Source organism: Mustelus asterias, chromosome 1, assembly GCF_964213995.1.
Source record: "Mustelus asterias chromosome 1, sMusAst1.hap1.1, whole genome shotgun sequence".
Lineage (NCBI taxonomy): Eukaryota > Metazoa > Chordata > Chondrichthyes > Carcharhiniformes > Triakidae > Mustelus > Mustelus asterias.
In genome coordinates, this window is record NC_135801.1 from 10,478,742 (window position 1) to 10,498,848 (window position 20,107).

Below are 20,107 nucleotides of genomic sequence, written 5' to 3' on the forward strand. Positions count from 1 at the left end.
CACGTAGGCCATAAGCTCTAGAACTTCCTTCTGGAATCTCTTCCCCAATTTACCTGCTTTTTTTCCTCCTTTATGACACTGCTTAAAACTTACACTTTGATCAAGCATTAGATCATCTGATTGAATAATTCTTTATTTGTCTTGATGTCAATTTTTGTTTGATAATATTCCTGTGAAGTGCCTTGGGAACTTTGCCACTTATATGGTGCCATTATAAATATAAGTTGTTGTTGGTTCATTGAACACTTCAGTTGCCAACATCTCACACATTAATGCCATCCAACTCCACAGTCACATCAACAACTGCTAGCTGTTCAAATTTTTAAAAAATTCATTCTTGGGACATGGACGTCATTGGCTGGCCAGCATTTATTGTCCATCCCTAGTTGCTCTTGGAGGGCAGTTGCGAGTCAACCACATTGCTGTGGCTCTGGAGTCACAAGTAGGCCAGACCAGGTAAGGACGGCAGATTTCCTTCCCTAAAGGACATTAATGAACCACCAGCCTCACAAGGGCAATAAAGGAGGAGCAATAATTATGGCCTTTCCAGTGAGGTTTTGTTCCAAGAACAAATGAATCAAAGTATTTACTGCGTGCAGTTTTGGTCTCCGAGTCTGAGGAAGTGCATTCTTGCAATTGAGGGAGTCCAGCGAAGGTTCACCAGATTGGTTCCCGGAATGGCAGGACTGACAGATGTGCGGCACAGTGGCACAGTGGTTAGCATAGCTGCCTCACAGTGCTAGGGACCCGGGTTCAATTCCCGGCTTGGGTCACTGTCTGTGTGGAGGTTGCACATTCTCCCCGTGTCTGTGTGGGTTTCCTCCGGGTGCTCCGGTTTCCTCCCACAGTCCAAAGATGTGTGGGTGAGGTGAATTGGCCATGCCAAATTGATCCTCGTGTCACCAATGAAGTATTTTTGAAGGGCAGTCACTATTGTAATGGGGGAATTGGGATGGCCAATTTATGCCCAACAAACTCTCATTGGAAACAATGCAATGGTGACCAGGCAATCTCTTTTTCTGATGTTGAATCAGAGTTAACTATTATCCAGGAAGCCATTGGCAACAAAGGGTTGTTAACGTAGCTCAGTCCATCACGCAAACCAGCTTCCCACCCATTGACACTGTCCATACTTCCCGCTGCCTTGGAAAAACAGCCAGCATAACCAAGCACGCCACGCACCCTGGACATTCTCTCTTCCACCTTCTTCCATTGGGAAAAAGATACAAGTGTCTGAAAACACGTACCAACCGATTCAAGAACAGCTTCTTCCCTGCTGCCATCAGACTTTTCAATGGTCCTGTCATATATTAAGCCGATCTTTCTCGTCACCGTACCTGTGATGACATTCTGCACCCTATCCTCTCCTTCTCCCCTATTACGCTGTGAATGGTATGTTTTGTCTGCATAGTGCAAGAAACAATACTTTTCACTGTATCCCAGTATATGTGACAATAATAAATCAAATCAGATATAATTCCCGGCTCTTCTTCAAAGTAGTGTCGTGGAATTGTTAAGTCCGTTTGAGAGGGCAGACAGGACCTCAGATTACATACAATCCCATACAAACCCTACAGTGCAGAAGGAAGCCTTTCGGCCCATTGAGTTTGCATCGACAACTACCTGGGCCCTAGCCCCAAAACCCCACATATTTACCCTGCTACTCCATCTAACATACACATCCCGGGACACTAAGGAGCAATTTAGCATGGCCAATCAACCTAACCTGCACATCTTTTGTCTGTGGGAAGAAACCAGAGAACCTGGAGGAAACCCACGCAGAAAAAGGGAGAATGTGCAAATGCCATATGGACAGAGACCCAAGCCGGGAATCAAACCCAGATCCCTGGAGCTGTGAGCAGCACTGTGCCACCATGCTGTTTAATGTCTTACCTGAAAAATTGCACCTTGAGAAGTGCATGACTTCCTCAGTATAGCGCTGAAGTGCCAGCCTTGAATTTACTGCTTATGTCACGGAGCGGGACTTGAACCCACAACCTTCTGACTCTGAGGCAAGAGTGCTACCACAGCTGACAGAAGGACAGTGATATAGGGCAACTTCCTTGAGAGTGCTATCACTGTTTCACATGATATTCTTCCCATCTGAAGTATTATCGTTAACACTGCTATCTTCTCTGGCAACGTGTCTTCCTTCTCTGAAGACACTGCTTCAGACAAAATCTTAACAACCCACCTTCCTCAGAAGACTAAAGGAAATTTGGCATGTCAGCTATAACTCTCACCAACTTTTTCAGATGCACCATAGAAAGCATTCTTTCTGGTTGTATCACAGCTTAGTATGGCTCCTGCTCTGCCCAAGAACGCAAGAAACTACAAAAGATCATGAATGTAGCCCAATACATCACGCAAACCAGCCTCCCATCTATTGACTCTGTCTACACTTTCTACTGCCTCAGCAAAGCAGCCAGCATAATTAAAGATCCCACGCACCCCGAACATACATTCTTCCACCTTCTTCCTTCGGGAAAAAGTTACAAACGTCTGAGGTCATCCCAACCGACTCAAGAACAGCTTCTTCCTTGCTGCCATCAGACTTTTGAATGGACCTACCTTGCATTAAGTTGATCTTTCTCTATACCCTTGCTATGACTGTAACACTACATTCTGCACTCTTTCCTTTCCTTCTCTATGAACGGTATACTTTGTCTGTATAGTGCGCAAGAAACAATACTTTTCACTGTATGTTAATACGTGTGACAATAATGAATCAAATCAAAATCAAATCAAAATATTTGGAGGACGGTCATGCAGTATAGAATCAAATCAAATCAAACAAAATTCCATAATGAATTGGAAGTAGAATGGGGAGGCAACCGACTCTGGGTTCTGTCTCCTGGAAGATCATGCTGGAGTGTGCGCTGCAAACCTGTGCAAGGTTGGGACCCAGACATGAACCCGACTGCCAAAAAGAAACAAGCACCAGAAGATTCCATCCTTTGTGTTTCTGCTCCACGGATCAGTACTCGCTGCAGCTATGATCAATACTGAGCGTGTTGTAATGAGGCAATTCGTATCACTGCTGTCTTTCTTTTCTGAGAGACTTGCTGGTGATACAATTTGTTATCACAATTATAATGAAATCTGACAAGGATTTAATATTAGGGCAGCTGCAAAATCCAGAAGTTCTTCAGTAACTCTCTTGTGATGGATCGCTGTGCTAACATCTGGTTTCAAAGCAAGGTCAGTCCTTTACAAACTTCACACAGTAACATTGTAATTCTAGCTTCAAACAACACTGTGACTGTGATTTCCAAGGCGGATGTATGACAGACAATTTATCCCTCAGGGAGAACTGAGAGCAGGTAAGTACTTTTTTTTCTTCTCCATCCCCCCAAGAAAAATGTTTTCAAACAGAGCTGTCAGGCAGAGAGAAAAAAAAATGAAAGCCCAGCGGGATAGATTTTTATCTTCACTGCCTGGGTGGTAATCTGCTGGAGGAGATTACGCACTCTTTAGAGAACACGCCCCATTATTATTCCGTTTATTCCGTGCTTGGTCACAAGAATCCATGCAAAACGGTATCAGCTGATGGGCATTGTGAATGGTAAAATGGTGTTTGCGATCTGATACCAACAGCCATCAATTCAATTCTTGAATCCCAACAGTGCAGAAGGAGGCCATTTAGCCCTTTGAGTCTGCACCAACTCTCTGAAAGAGTATCTTGCACAGGTCTTCTCCCCTGCCCTATCCCCACAACCCCACACAGTTACCATGGCTAATCCATCTAATCTACACATCCTGGGACATTAAGGGGCATTTTTACTTTGGCCAATCCACCTAACCTGCGCATCTTTGGACTGTGGGAGGAAGCTAGCGCACGCGAAGGAAACCCACGCAGACACGGGGAGCATGTGCAAACTTCACACTGTCACCCAAGGCCAGAATCAAATCGGTGTCCCTGGTGCTGTGAGGCAGCAGTGCTCTAACCACCATGCCACCATGCTGTCCCTGTGTATGAACTAAAAAGACTGATGGATGGGACTTTCTGGCCCCGCTCTCCCCAAAAATGGAAAGAAACTGCCCGAGGTCAATAGACCTTTATGTAATCACCTCCCCCCCCCCCCCCCCCCCCCCCCACCCCCCCGCAACCACCCACTATGATTCCCGTGGCGGGCAGGTGGGAAAGTTCCTGCCCCCTTCTGTTCATACAGTGCCTTTCAAGATCTCAGCTCTTCATCTGTCTCGGCTCAATGCTGTGAAATGTCCTCCCTAGGGCGGCATGGTGGCGCAGTGGTTAGCACTGCTGCCTCATAGCGCCAGGGACCTGGGTTCAATTCCAGCCTCAGGTCATTGTCTGAGCGGAGTTTGCACTTTCTCCCCGTGTCTGCATGGATTTCCTCCAGATGCCCCAGTTTCCTCCCACAGTCCAAAGATGTGTGGGTTAGGTTGATTGGCTATGCTGAATTGACCCTAGTGTAAGTGGGAATAGCAGGGTAAATGAGGGTTACGGGAATAGGGCATGGGTGGGATTGTGGTCGGTCCAGACTTGATGGGCCAAATGGCCTCCTCCTGCACTGTTGGGATTCTATGACTCTAAACCTCTCTGCCTCTCTCATCTCCTTTAAATCTCTATTCATTATCAACCACTTTAAGTTAACTTCTGGTCACCCTTTCCAGTGTCGCCTTCCTTGATTTGATTACAACCCTGCAGGTACTTTTTAAAAGGTGTTACATAAATGCATGTTGTTGTCATTGTTAGAAATTGTTAGAAACCTTATCTCTTTTAGCTTCTTTTTTAAAAGAAACAAAACAATTTGCAAAACCTCATCCAGCCAGGAGAAGCAGTAAGTGTTAGGCTTCATAGGAACATTGGAATATACGGAGGCCATTCAGCCCCTCAAGCACTGTTCCACCATTCAATGAAATCATGGCTTACCTGTGACCCAACTGCATGTACCCACCTCGGCCTCCCCGAATCCCTTAACATATTTGTATAACAAAAATATGTCGATCTCAGTTGTAAAACAGTTGATCGAGCATCAATAGCTGCTTGTGGAAAAGAGTTCCAAACTTCTATTACTCTTTGCGAGAAGAAATATTTCCTCTTTCATGCCTGAAAGATCCAAATCTAATTTTTAGGCTTTGCACCTAATCCTGGACTCCCCAACGCACAGAAATAGTTTCTCCTAACCAACCATGTTATATGTAAACTCTGTGTGGAGTTTGCACATTCTCCCCGTGTCTGCATGGGTTTCCGCTGGGTACTCCAGTTTCCTCCCAGAGTCCAAAGATGTGCGGGTTAGGTTGATTGGCCATGCTAAATTGCCTTTTAGTGTCAGAGGATTAGCAGGGTAAATATGTGGGGTTACGGGAATAGGGCCTGGGTGGGATTGTGGTCGGTGCAGGGCCGAATGGCTTCCTTCTTTTTTGTTCTTTATTCACTCATGAGACGAGGGCATCGCTGGCTGGCCAGCATTTATTGCCCATCCCTGTTGCCCATCCTCGTGCAGAGGGCAGTTGAGAATCAACCACTTTGTGACTCTGGAGTCACATGTAGGCCAGACCGGAAAAGGACGGCAGATTTCCTTCCCTGAAGAACATTAGAAAACCAGATGACAATCAATTTATCATCATTTATCATCTGCACTGTAGGGATTCTATGATTCTGTAATATTTAAATGGTTGCATGACTTCTTTAAGAGCCGGTCACATGATTTGATGGTGATGTCATTAGGGTGTTTCACAGGTTTCTTAGTTTCGTTCTGTGCAGAGAACATTTCTTTCACTAAACCTATTGTGTACTTCTTTGAATCTTGTGATGATGCTGTTCTATTTATACACTTTATGACTGAGGGGGACTGCTTTAAGATTGTGTTTTACTACAAGCAGTCGATTTGTTTGGAGGGAATTCAGCAGATGGTGGAAAGCAGGATAATAACACATTTCAGCTGGGAATGTGTTACGCTGTCGAAGACTTTTTTGTTTACTTAAGTACTCCAGGGTTTTCAGATTGCAGTTGATGACAGAGTCATGTGATGTTTGATTAATGGGAGGAGCTAGGCTTATAGGAGGCAAAAGAGTTTCATTTCACATTTAAAGGGAGTTGCTAAAAACAAGAGTCCCTCTCTCTCTCTCTATCTCTGAAAACTCCAAAGTTGTTACCAAAGTCAGAGCAAGTATATCTGTGTTTGCTAACTATTTTAAAAGTGGAATTCAAGTCTATAAGACAAATATTCCTTTATCGGAACTGACATGGTGATAAATTAGAAGTTAAGAGTTGTTTTCTTTCATGTTTAAAGCTTGTTCAACAGTTAAAAGTTAAACTGTTTCATTTTATTAGAGTTTTACTTAAACTGTATTATGAATAAAGCTTGTTTTGATAAAAGATCCTTAGTTTGTCACTGGAGTTACTCCTGAGGTGAGGCATCCTTTCCTTACATTTATGAAAAAATAAAAAAATGTTGGGGCCCAGTCTGGCTTCATAATATACATTGGGGTCCAGGTCCACCATCGTAACAACCTATATGTGCAAGCCACACCTTTGTGTAAAATGCACAAGCCCTAACATAGTTGAGACATTACACTCCCCTTTGTTTGCTTTAATATCTTGAAAACCTTGATCCAATCATCCCTTAATCTTCTAAATTGCAGAGAATACAACCTCCCTAGGAGTCCAGGTAGCTTGCTGATGAATCTACACTTCACTCTCTCCATGGTCAATCTATATCCTTCCTCATGTCTGGTGACTAGTACTGCTCACCGTACTCAGTGTTGTCTGACTAGGAATCTGGATAGCTGAGATGTGTCTTCCACCCCCTTGTATTGTAGTCCCCTAGATATAAAGGTGAGCATTCCATTAGCTTCTTTCCTTTGCATCTTGTACAAGCACTAACTCACGATTGTCACAACCAATGATACTGATAATTGCGCCGAATCCCTCTCTTCCCCCCCACAACTGATCTTGTGAACAACAGCCGTTGGAAAGACTTTTCCTGAAAATCACAAGACAGGACTTTATATTGCAGAGGTGAGTGAATCTGTATTGCTTCTATTAAGGCATTCTGTCACAGAGCGTACTTCAATCACCATCAGTTTGCTGACAGCAAATACAATTTTGAACTGTAAATTATCTTAAAAGGTACGGCCCGCTGTTTGACACTAATGCTGTTTGCACTGCAAATGGATGACTCCGTCTGGATGCAAGGATAATGTTAAGGTTGATTTCTCCTGCCAGTGACCTCAGGGAGAATTTTCCTCAAAGTGGTGGTGGTGGGGGGAGGGGTAGGGGAGGGGGGGGTGGTGGTGGGGGAAGGGGTGGGGGAGGGGTGGTGGTGGTGGGGGGAGGGGTGGGGACGGGGGGGAGGGGGGGTGGTGGTGGGGGGAGGTGGGGTGCGGTGTTTCCATTGGGTAGACACTGTGCACAGTAAGGAAGAGTGAGGTGGATGATCGTTGTGATGGAACCACAGAGTAAGGTGGTAAGCTAAAGAAAGAAAAATCCCACATTACAAATTGTCATCTCTTTGGACAGTAAGTAGTCTCACAACACCAGGTTAAAGTCCAACAGGTTTATTTGGTAGCATGAACTTTCGGAGCGCTGTCCCTTCATCAGGTGATGAAGCTCGTGCTACCAAATAAACCTGTTGGACTTTAACCTGGTGTTGTGAGACTTCTTTCTGTGCCTACCCGAGTCCAACGCCGGCAACTCCACATCATCTCTTTTCTCAATTTCTACTTTCATTCCCTTTCTTTTTAAATCTCTCTATGGCTTTGCCCTCCCCATTTCAGTAACTTCTTCCAATTCTACACCCCTGCACGATGCCTGCACTCCGGTACATCTGGCCTCCTGGACATGATGTGGAGATGCCGGCGTTGAACTGGGGTAAGCGCAGTAAGAAGTCTCACAACACCAGGTTAAAGTCCAACAGGTTTATTTGGTAGCACAAACCACAAGCTTTCAGAGCGCTGCTCCTTCATCAGGTGATTACCTCACCCAAGCCCTATCCAAGTAATCCCACATATTTACCCAACTAATCCCTCTAACCCATGCATCCAGGGACACTAAAGGGCAATTTGGCCTGGCCAATGGACCTAACCCACACATCTTTGGACTGTGGGAGGGAACTGGAGCGCTCGGAGGAAACCCACGCAGACACAGGGAGAACGTGCAGACTCCCCGCAGGCAGTGATCTAAGCCAGGGATTGAACCCAGGACTCTGGAGCTGTGAGGCAGCAGTGCTGACCACTGTGCCACCATGCTGCCTGTTTGATAGGTTCTGAGGTGGCTGATGAGCCCAATGCGCATTGTGCAGACTGCCACACGTGGAAGAGATGGTCCGTGAAGGATTGAGGTGATGGGTTGTTTTGATGTTTGTGAGGTTCCGCCAATATCTCTTGGAATGTCCCTGGATCAGATCTCTCGATGTGTTAGGTACCTCTGTAAATGAGCCTTCTCCATTTTCGTCAGTGACAAACCAGGATCTTCCATGAGTTGGCAGGTATGTTTGGCTCTTCGAGGGCGCTCTGAGGACATCCCTAAAAAAAATCTCCTACTGCCCTACAGGGAATCTCCTTTGCCCATCACACAAAGGCATCCGCATAAGGAAATAGGGGCAGCCTGGGCTCATAGGAATGCCACATAGCTTTGAGTACCAATATACTGGCTGGGTGGACGTAGGCTGCATTGGGGAGGAAAGGAGGGAGATCTAGTTTGGGATCATGGTCTGATCCCCTGATGAACCCAAAATATATTCATAGAACAGTTCTCTCTGCTGGCCACTGCCCCTCAGGAAGTCTTTGTTTGTCTGGCTCCTGCTCTGCCCAATACCGCAAGAAATTACGAAAGGTTGTGAATGTAGTCCAATCCATCATGCAAACCAGGTTCCCATCCATTGACTCTGTCTACATTTCCTGCTGCCTCAACAAAGCAGCCAGCATAATTAAGGACCCCACGCACCCCTGACTTCTCTCTTCCACCTTCTTCCGTTGGGAAAAAGATACAAAAGTCTGAGGTCATGTACCATCCCACTCAAGAACAACTTCTTCCCTGCTGCCACCAGACTTTTGATTGGACCTACCTTGCATTAAGTTGATCCTTGTCTACACCCTAGCTATGACTGTAACACTACATTCTGCACTCTCTCATTTCCTTCTCTATGAATGGTATGCTTTGTCTGTATAGCGCGCAAGAAACAATACTTTTCACTGTATGCTAATACATGTGACAATAATAAATCAAATCAAATTAAAGTGCAGATTCTTTAGAATGATACAGAACTTATGGGTTAAGTGATAAGGACAGATTTTTCTCTCAAGTGTGGAAGATAATGATTGAAGTGTGGAAAATGGTTAAAGTACTTGATGAGGTAGAAAGGAACTATTTGCTGTAGTGGGGAAATAGGAAACAAGAGAGTGTAGCTTTAAGATTAGAACCAGGTGATGCAAGCTTGGCATCAGAAAGTGTCTCTTCCGCCAATTTGGTTGTGGGAATTGGGAAATCTCTACCCCAAAATGTTGTTGGGGTTAGCAGTCAGCTGCAAATGTCAAAACTGAGACTGATAGATACTTGTTGGCTGAGAGATCAGGAACCAAGGCAGGTTGATGCAGTTAAGGTGCAGATCAGACATTATCTAATTGAATTGGAACAGGACGGAATTACCCATTTCAGTTCTTGCATTCTTATGGTGTTAAACAGGTGCCATTGAGGTGGGCTTCAAAGGGCACTGTCAGGTGTGTTGGAGATGTGGCCCACTCAGGACATGTTGTAGAGTGTGGCCTACCCAATCTTTAGTCACATGGCATGGCTTACAAAGAGGATGCATCTCAGTAAACTTGGTGTGGTTATCTGTGAGGGAATAAGGAACATTGGTCCGGGAAAATTATCTTCTACACTGCTCAAGTACTCCACCTAGTGGGACAATCGGAGAGCAGCATGGGTTGTACACATGAGGGTGTCCACAGATTGGAATGTTCTGTTGATGAAGGATAGGATGTTCATTGTTATTTTACTCTCACCCATTACGTTGGATGTTTTGCCTCTTCCATGACAGAAGAAAGAGAGGTCAGTGAGAGCCAACAAAAAGGAGAAAAATAGAGTCCAAACTCTTAAGCTTAAAGGGGTGGGATGTTGGCACAGTGGTTAGCACTGCTGCCTCACAGCTCCAGGGACCCAGATTCAATTCAGACCTTGGATCATTGTCTGTGCAGAGTTTGCACATTCTCCCCGTGTTTGCATGGGTTTCCTTCGGGTGCTCCAATTTCCTCCCACACTCCAAAGATGTGTGGGTTCGGCACATGCTCAATGTTAGCCATGCTAAATTGCCCCTTCGTGTCCCAAGATGTGCAGGTTTGATGGATTAGCTATGGGAAATGTGGAGGGTTAGGAGACAGGGCAGGGGAAAGAGCTTGGATAAGAAACTCTGTCAGAGAGTTGGTGCAGACTCGATGGGCCGAATGGCTTCTTCTGCACTGAATTCAATGATTCTATGAAGCCTGTGAGTGACCAAGGCCATGCCTGATTCCAAGCAAAATGCACCAGAATGAGAAGGCCGAACAAAGCACCATCCTAAATTGTTCCTTGGGCCTTGTCATCATAATGCCAGCAAACTGCAAGAGTTAATTGGACAACCACCCATAGCTAGCTGGACGGGGCCTAGTAAATTTGAGGTCCACAGCTCAGCTTTCAGTGGGAGGAGAAAGGAAGGCAATTTTTTTAACATCTAGAAATATTTATTTCCTCTTAAAAGTTATTTTGGTAGACACTGCATGAACAAATTAAATTTTGAACATCTGAGAAAGCAAAGGACCACTGATGCTGCAACTAACGCATTTAGTCATCAATTTCATCGGCAAATTTCCCATGAGAATAATATTCAAACTTTCTTTTTTCCCTTGCTTTGTATAATGCTGTTCTGGTTCTGAACAAATGATGCTTAGCTTTTCGAGTCTTCATAATCTGTATTGGAATCTGAGATGAGGAGGAATCCTTTCCTCAGAGGGTCATTAAGCTTTGGAATTCTCCTCCCTGGAGACCAATGAAAGCTGAGAATCTACTGTATTCCAGGCAGTGTTAGACAGATTTTTGATCAAGAAGGGAGCCAAGGCTTATGGGTGAACAGGCAGGAGAGTAGGGTTAAGGCCATAAATAGACCGATAAACAGCGGCACGGTGGCACTGTGGTTAGCACTGCTGCCTTCCAGCTCCAGGGACCTGGGTTCAATTCCCGGCTTGGGTCGCTGCCTGTGTGAAGTTTGCACATTCTCCCCATGTCTGCATGGGTTTCCTCCAGGTGTTCCGGTTTCCTCCCACACTCCAAAGATGTGCAGGTTAGGTTAATTGGCCATGGTAAATTGACCCTTAGTGTCCTGGGATGTGTAGGTTAGAGGGATTAGTGGGGTAAATATGTGGAATGACGGGGATAGGGCCTGGGTGGGATTGTTGTCGGTGCAGACTCGATGGGCCAAATGGCTTCCTTCTGCACTATAGGGTCTGAATGTCAAAGCAAACTGCGCTCAAGTGGCCTCCAACTTCTTCTTAGTCATCATAATCCTCATCCACATTTAGATTCCTCTTTATCTTCTCATCATAGTCTTCAATACCTTTTGTGGCTTTCATGTGGAAAGCTGCTATAGATAGTTGTCAGAATTTTCTGGTCATTAATGTCGGTGGGATCTTCTGGTCATATTTATGGCGTACCTCCATCGCAGATTTCCCAGTGGTGAGGGGTGCGTTCAACAGGTAACCCCACTGACAATGATGGGATCAGGCAATCCCACCGCTGGCCAATGGCGGGCCACCTTTGCCACCGTGAAACATTCGGAGGATTGCATGTAAAACCCAGCCGGTAACTGCATTGTCAAAAAGAGCTTTGATGTTTTATCATCACCATCACAGTGGGAAGAAAAAGTTGTCCTCCACTCCTCCATAAATGTCCTTGGGCAGGTATCCCTCCTGCTCCTGCCCTGCTTTCGCTCTCTTCAACTGTCTCCTGGAAGAGCTGGGGAAGTAATATTTTCCCAAAAGATATACTTTACGCATTAAACTTGCAAAAATACATTGCAAATTTTTTCAACTTTGAAGTTGAAAATGGGGACAAAGTAAAGAGCTTTAAGTTTTTAGGTGTCCAGATCACTAACAACCTGTCCTGGTCCCCCCATGCCGACACTATAGTTAGGAAAGCCCACCAATGCCTCCACTTTCTCAGAAGATGAAGGAAATTTCACATGTCAGCTACGACTCTCACCAACCTTTACAGATGCACCATAGAAAGCATTCTTTCTGGTTGTATCACAGCTTGGTATGGCTCCTGCTCTGCCCAAAACCACAAGAAACTACAAAAGGTCGTGAATGAAGCCCACTCTATCACGCAAACAAGCCTCCCATCCACTGACTCTGTCTACACTTCCTGCTGCCTCAGAAAAGCAGCCAGCATAATCAAGGACTCCATGCATCCCGGACATACTCTCTTCATCTTCTTTCATTGGGAAAAAGATGCAAGAGTCTGAGGTCACGTACCAACCGACTCAAGAACAGCTTCTTCCCTGCTGCTGTCAGACATTTGAATGGTCCTATCATATATTAAGCTGATCTGATTCATCACCCTACCTGTAACTGCAACACTGTTCTGCACCCTATCCTTTTCCTTTTCCCCTATGTACTTTATGAACAGTATGTTTTGCCTCTATAGCGTGCAAGAAACAATACTTTTCACTGTATACTAATACATGTGACAATAATAAATCAAATCAAATCAAATCTCCATGAGAGAGGACTGGAAGGATTTGGAAGCCATGCTCTCTCTGGGTTTCATCTCATATCATCTGACATAAAAAGGATTTGCTGATTCTCAAAATGTCAGACTGCAGTGACATTACCAAGCCATCTTATTCCTTCAAACTGCTGATCACAAAGAAGAAACCCAAACACCATCCAATCCTGCTCCATGAAGCGGACCAGGGATATAATTGGGAGACAGGCAAACACTGGCCAACAGGAGCTACAGACTCAATATGGCATCAACATCAGCTCACTTACTCTCCCTAACTTCATCTTAATGAGAGTTCAAAAAAAAATAGCTATGGGCTTCTTCTGCAAAAAAGCATCTGGTTCACTCACTGTCAATCCTGAAAATATACTTGGCGCTTGTGAAAACATGACATCTGGCTAGTTTAAACCAATTATGCAAACAGGTTTGGAAATTACAGCAGGAACTTCATTTCAATATTAAAATGAAACCTATACAAATATCATGTGCTTGTCATGACCACCTAAAGAAAGACTCTGTCAAATTCACAAGTGTTCCTCGTACTGAGGCAGATCAAGCACACAGCCTTCTGCCACTCAATTTATTATTGTTTGTCTATTTTATGCCCACAAAACCCAGAAAATATTTAAATTTCTACCCCATTCAATTACAAGGGAGACATAGATATTGGATACATAAATAAATAAATACAGTGATGCAAATAGTTCTATGTTCTATAAAGCATTTAATGCTACATGATTTGACATGACCAACTACACGTGGGAACAGGAGGAGGCCATTCAGCTCCTTGAGCCTGTTCTGCTATTCACTTAGATCATGGCCAATCTGCATCTTAAATCCATCTACCTGCCTTGGTTCCATAACCTTTAATGCCTTACCTAAAAATAATATATCAGACTCCACATTGGCATATGAGGAGGGGTCTTGGTCTAGTGGTATTATCACTCGACTATTAATCCAGAAACTCAGCTAATGTTCTGGGGACCCGGGTTCAAATCCCGTCACAGCAGATGGTAGAATTTGAATTCAATAAAATAAAAGTCTGGAATTAAGAAACTACTGATGACCATGAAATCATTGTCGATTGTTGGAAAAACCCATCTGTTTCATTAATGCCCTTTAGGGAAGGAAATTTGCCGTCCTTATCTGGTCTGGCCTGCATGTGACTCCAGAGCCACAGCAATGTGGTTGACTCTCAACCGCCTTTGGGCAACTAGGGATGGGCAATAAATGCTGGCCAGCCAGTGATGCCCATGTCCCAAAAATGAATTCGAAAATTTTGATGGAGTGCTCCAGATTTTCAACATCCTTTGTCCAAAGGAGTACTTTCTGACAGTATCTCAGACTGACCTAGGTCTGATTTTAAGATTATGTTCCCTTGTTTTGCAAGTTCACCACTTATTTGCTCGACTGCCATGATGAATGTTTATAGCACTCATACTTCCTCCCTGCTTCTGTGTATCTTTTACAAATCAGTTCACATAATAACTTGGGTTTCAGGCACAGAAGATCTGTGTCTCTCTTCTCTGGCTGAGTAACTGCATAAACATTAATGGTGCTTGAGAGAAAGGAATAAAATGATAAATTGTGGTAGTTACCTGGACCCGTATTCTTGTCAGCATAGCGTTGGCTTCTCACAGTACTGGTTGTAATGTTGGTTTTAGCAATGAATCGTGGTCTCTTGTATAATTGTTTCATTTGCTTCTGGATCTTTGTAATATTCCTCATAATATTAGAAATGGCCTTATCCATAAACACTGTAATATTGGTGAAAAAGACCTCCACAGTGGTCTCACTGATAGACTGCATGAAATCTCTCAGGTCTTCCTGAAGGACTGTGATGTTTGACGTTGCCATTGTTGATGCAGTCTTTGGAATACTGGCATTGACCTGATCTACCAACAGAGACAAATTGTGACAAAATCCCCAGGTTGTCCCTGTCTCCACTTGCATTTGGGAGAGCCTGTCATTCAGGTTAATCCATTTGGACTGCAACCCTGACACTTTGCGGCTCAGCTCCTGATATTTTGGAGGAGCAAGCTGGACTTTGCCTTGTGTTGTTTTGGGTTTCTTAATCTTTGACGAAGATTTGGTGCTGGCCAGTATGGATCTTAGCTGTGATTCAAGCGCCAGAATGCGCGATTCATAGTCTGTAATTTCTGGAGGGGAACGGAGCACAGTTTCCTGTAGATGGTGCATCAGCTGTTGGTGATCTTCAATTCTGGCCAAAGTTCTGTTCAACAACTGAGACATCATTGTGAGATTTGGAGGTACGCTTACCTCATTGTCTTTCAGCTCCTGAAGGGCACCCATCATTTCCAACGCATCCTGGTGTCTCACCATGTCATTTAACAGCACCATAAAAGAGGCATTCAACTGATGAAACAGTGGGATCACAGTCAAAACATCCTTCTGTTTTTCAGTACTCCTGTGATACAGTTCCAAAACATATTGCCTTAGATCTGTGACGTTGTTTTTCAGGATGTAATAACCATCTCTCATGGAATCGACGGCATCATTAACAACCGTCATTGTATCATTCAGACTATCCTCAATTTCAAGGCGGCATTCGGCCAGAAACCCGTTGAGCGTTTCACCTCCAGGTTGATTTTGGTTGTCAGCCCGCGGATTTTCTGCTGCAACTTTGACAAATGCAACTAAGCCGTCCACTGTGGAACTGAGATTGTCTAATCGTTCGACTAGGGCCGCAACTTCAGCACCATGGCCAGCGGCAGCACCAGCACCACGGCCAACTTCAGCACCATGGTCAGCGACAGCACCGTGGTCAGCGACAGTAGCAGCAACACGGCCCGCTTCAGCACCGTAGTCAGCGGCTCCTATTTCAATGAGCGTTCCTTGCCTTTCAGTGACAGGTTGAAGAATTTCAACATCATACGACAAAATGCTGATCCTCTCGTTCATTGAGTTTAGGATATCATCCAGTGATGTGAAGGTGTCAGAGAAGGTCTTGGTTAAGTTGTGCAGTTGGTTCTCCATCTGGGCCAGCTGGAGGTGCGTGCTGCTCTTGCATTCTTCCAACATCTCTTGGCAAGTTCCAGTCACCAAGTCCTGCTGGCTGCCAAAGGAATGGGTGAGGTTGAAAAGCTGTAATCCGTGCGCATTCACTTCGGTGTACAACTGGAATATCATGCGGCCCTGCATTTTGACATTTTCGGTTATGTTGAGTAAATACTTTTGGAAGCTTTCCTCCCTCTGGCCTCCTTCCTCCTCGGGGATGGTGACATCTGGGAACATCTGATTGGAGGCCAGCATCTCATGAGCTTCTCTTACCTGCGAAAAGGTATGGTTCATGCTTTCAAAGAAAGAGCCAGTCCAGTTGCGATCCTTTGCCAATTCTGCTTGAAGAGACTTAAGCTTTGCATTTAGCTCCTGAGATGTGTCATTACAAGCCACTGACACATGCGCTCTGAGCACTTCCATTTCCTCTCTAATCTCTTGGAGTTCAGCACCAGTTGTGAGATTTTGCTTCAATGTTGTGGAGTGGGCATTCTCAGATAGTGACAAAACAGTGCTGTTTAATTGATTGATAGCTTTCTTGGTGCTTTCAAGTTCCTCGGTTAAGCCTGTAACAGTTTTGGTGAGCTGAGCAATCGTCTTCTGCAGGTTGGTTTGAAATGACTGAACTTGTTGTGTTACAAGTTCTTTTACCAGCTCCTGAATCCCCTTTGATTTAGTTGCTGAAACAAAGAAAGCAAATCAGTTTAAAGGAATGGTTCTACTCTGAAAAATCATTGACAGAATAATCACTAAAATGGGGTGGAATTTCCTCCCCCCCCAAAAAAATGGCGAAGTGTCAGATTCTGACTGAATATCGCCGTGTTTCTCCCCACAGCCAGATTTTCTCCCCAGATCTTCTGACACTTTGTCAAAAAAAGCAGGGGGGGCATGTTTTGTGCCTGAGGGGTGAGGCCTCAGGACTCCGGCAAGACCGGCTCAGCAGAGGGTGTCCCGATCTCAACGTTAATGGACAGCCCCCCTTCCCCCCCCAGACTTTAGGAACCGCACCTCACTCCCCCCACAACAATTATCACTTTCAAACTCTTCCCCCACCATCAATGTTCACCAGTAATCTCCCCTGCCCCAAGCCCCCCTATAGCTGCCCCCTTGCAGTGCCAACCTGACAGTGCCAACTTGGCTGTGCCAGGGTGCCTAGGACGCAATGCCAGGGCACTGCCCTGCCATGTTCCTGACCACAGTGGGGCTGCACTGGCCTCCACATCCCTGGCATGGTCATCCCAACTGCGGGAGAGCAGTGGTAATTCCTGTTCGGGGGGTGGGGGGAGCATGCGGCAAATCCGGGAAGTAAGGTGTTTTGCAGTTTAAGCATATTTAAATCTAAATTGATGGTAATCAGGTTCAGGCCTTCACTGGGTGTGAACATTGATTGTGTCACTGGCTGGGGGTGGAGAAGATCTCAGATCTCCACTGCACAAATCCCATTATGGCCCTCTTGCATGAGTTTCCGGCCATAGCGGGATTTACGTCCACGGTGAACAGACCCAGAAAATCCCGGCCATGGTGATTGTGTGTTTTATTCAATTGTGTTAACTTTCTCCCAACACACGACACCACATCTTCCTTGGAGTTGCCAAATGGGATTAGATTTTCAGAAATTGCCCATTCAAAGCTTTAGCTTCCTCAGATTCTATGAATGCAAAGAAGACGCGTATTGTCCCATTATAATTTGGGGGTCTTGCCTTAGATATTCTGACAGATACAGTACTATTGATTGTTCCCCTTACTACTCAAACATCTCTTAACAAGGGGTTGCTCAATATGTAACTCTATGATAGCAAAGAGCTGGCAACAATTACTCATTGGATGCATGTTCACCTCTGAGTCAGAGATTGTAGATTTGAGATGTACATTGGAGAATTGAGCTCGTAGTATTTGCTGATACTTCATTGCAATACTGAAGGAGTGCTGCACTGCCAGAGCTGCTGCCTTTTGAGTGAGATGCTAAACTGAATCCCTATGTGACCTCTCAGGAGGAGGTTCATGATCCCACAGCACTATTTGCTTCCGACCGTACTTATGGGCGGCACGGGAATATTGTCTCTTCCCTCTTGTCCCATAATGACCCTTGCATATTGCTCGCATTCACTTCCTGGGTGGCACAGTGGTTAGCACTGCTACTTCACAGCACTAAGGACCCGGGTTTGATTCCTGGCTTGGGTTGGTGTCTGTGTGGAGTTTGCACGTTCTCCCCGTGTCTGCATGGATTTCCTCCGGGTGCTCCAGTTTCCTCCCAGTCTGAAAGAGGTGCTGGTTAGGTGCATTGACCCGAACAGGCACCAGAATGTGGCGATTGGGGGAATTTCACAGTAATTTCATTGCAAGTTAATGTAAGACTTACTTGTGACTAATAAATAAACTTGAACTTTATCCGTCAAATAACATCATTAAAACAGGTTATCTCGGTCATTATATCATTGCTGCTTTCGTAATAAGCAATAGATTGACTATTGCTTATAGTCTTTGGGGAAAGTTAATGTTTGAACCTTCTTTTATCTCCATGTTTATTTTTAACACTTGTGTGATTGCTCTTTGCTTTAAAGCTGAGTATTTTAAATGAACACATTTTCCAAATTCTTTCTGTAGAAAAGTGGTTTTGCAAACTCAGAACATGACAAGGGGATTTCAGACCTTTGCAGATCTATGGTCTGCAGTGTGTATATTGGAGTTGACCCAAAAGACAGAATTTCTTGTGACAAGTCAGTGAGCTCTTGCACTTCCCCACCTCAACCTGAGGGAGCAACTTGTGCTGACAAGATGCTAATAATGACTGAAAACCTTCTGTTTCTTCCAGTAATTCTCATTAAATACTGTTGCACTGTCTAACTGGATCGGAATAGGTATAATCCTAAAGTGTCACCCTCACACTTACCAGCAGCTGTCATTTTTGCGGAATCTCCCAATTACTGAACTCTGTCCTAAGTGTCAATTTTAGCCTTTAAGCTGCTAAAATTTCAGCATTGTCCTCTCCCTTTTGTCCCATAATGACCCTTGCATATTGCTCTCATTCACTTCCTGGGCGGCATGGTAGCATAGTGGTTGGCACTGCTGCCTCACAGCGCCAGGGACCTGGGTTCAATTCCCAGCTTGGGTTCACTGTTTGTGTGGAGTTTACACGTTCGCCCCATGTCTGTGTAGGATTCCTTTGGGTGATCCGGTTTCCTCCCACAGTCCAAAGATTGCAGTTTAGGTGAATTGGCCATGCTAAATTGCTCCTTAGTGTCAGGGGGACTAGCTAGTGTAAATGCATGGGGTTATGGGGATGGAGCCTGGGTGGGATAGTTGTTGGTGCAGATTCGATGGGCCGAATAGCCTTCTGCCCTGTAGGATTCTATGATTCCTTCTCAGTTGTTGCTATTGTAACCCTGTTTTCTTCATTATATTTCAAACATCCCCTCTCTCCCTCCCACCCCCCGCCCACTGCTTTGTTAACTGCAAGTTCTTTCCTCTCTATTTTCCTGCAGACTAACACGTCTAATCCAATGTATCTCAGATCACCGTGGAAGAACGGAAGGAAAAATAGATTTGACTTTGTGTTTTCCAATTTCATGCGAACCAAACAGGTCCAGAATGAGTACTTTTGGTGAAAAAAAACAGGAAGCAATCTCCACGCCACAGTGTTGAACATCTCATAAATCGAATGAGGTATGCAACTTCTCATCTTAGGAATTCTCTCAACAATGAAAATCTTCGCCAACAATTTCCTATTCCAAAGTCTTTTGATAGCTCAGCCCTTTTACAGCCTTGGGGTCACAAACATATCTGACGATGAAACGAGGCAATTTCGGTTCTGTGCTGCGGACTCAATTGTACTGGGACCAGACTGAGCCCGATACATAATTTAGCAAAAGGCCTTTGACCTTTGGCAGCAGCAGAACTCAGTCAATTTCCATTGATTGTATGGGGACTCGTGTATCTGCGGGGGACAGGCAAAGCACATTCGCAGTGTGGCCCAGCTGACTGAAGTGCTTCACATTTTTTAAAGGAAGAATGAGTTAACAGTTCCACGTGGGTTAATCAAACTGACAGCAGCATACATCAATACAGCAGCCCACTGTAAAATTTACAACTTATTTGTCTGCTGTCAGGAAAGGCATGTCAGAACTGGACAGAGACATCTTTCTTGGTGGAGGGAGTCAGCCCCATCAGCTCCTTCCTGGTTGTGCTTGAAGCGAACGGGGATGGCTGGGGGAGGGGTGAAATTATCTTGACGATTTCACTAAACTCGCATCATGATTCTGACAGGGTTGCTACGGAGCCAATGGGAAGAAGATCAGGATCAGGATCCACTCATTGCCAACTTTAGTTGGATTTCATTCTTAGCTTGGCAAGGAATTGATCTTTCTTCGG

The 20,107-nt window shown here is 44.9% G+C and overlaps 1 protein-coding gene across 1 annotated transcript in view; it reads right to left on the bottom strand.

The window, feature by feature from the left end:
• LOC144491200 (multimerin-1-like) overlaps positions 1-20,107 on the bottom strand; it is a 69,511-nt gene that overhangs the window by 6,492 nt on the left and 42,912 nt on the right. The window contains exon 6 of the mRNA XM_078208915.1: positions 14,320-16,419. Within this exon, the coding sequence (XP_078065041.1) occupies positions 14,320-16,419 (2,100 nt within the window). The remainder of the gene's footprint in view (positions 1-14,319; positions 16,420-20,107) is intronic.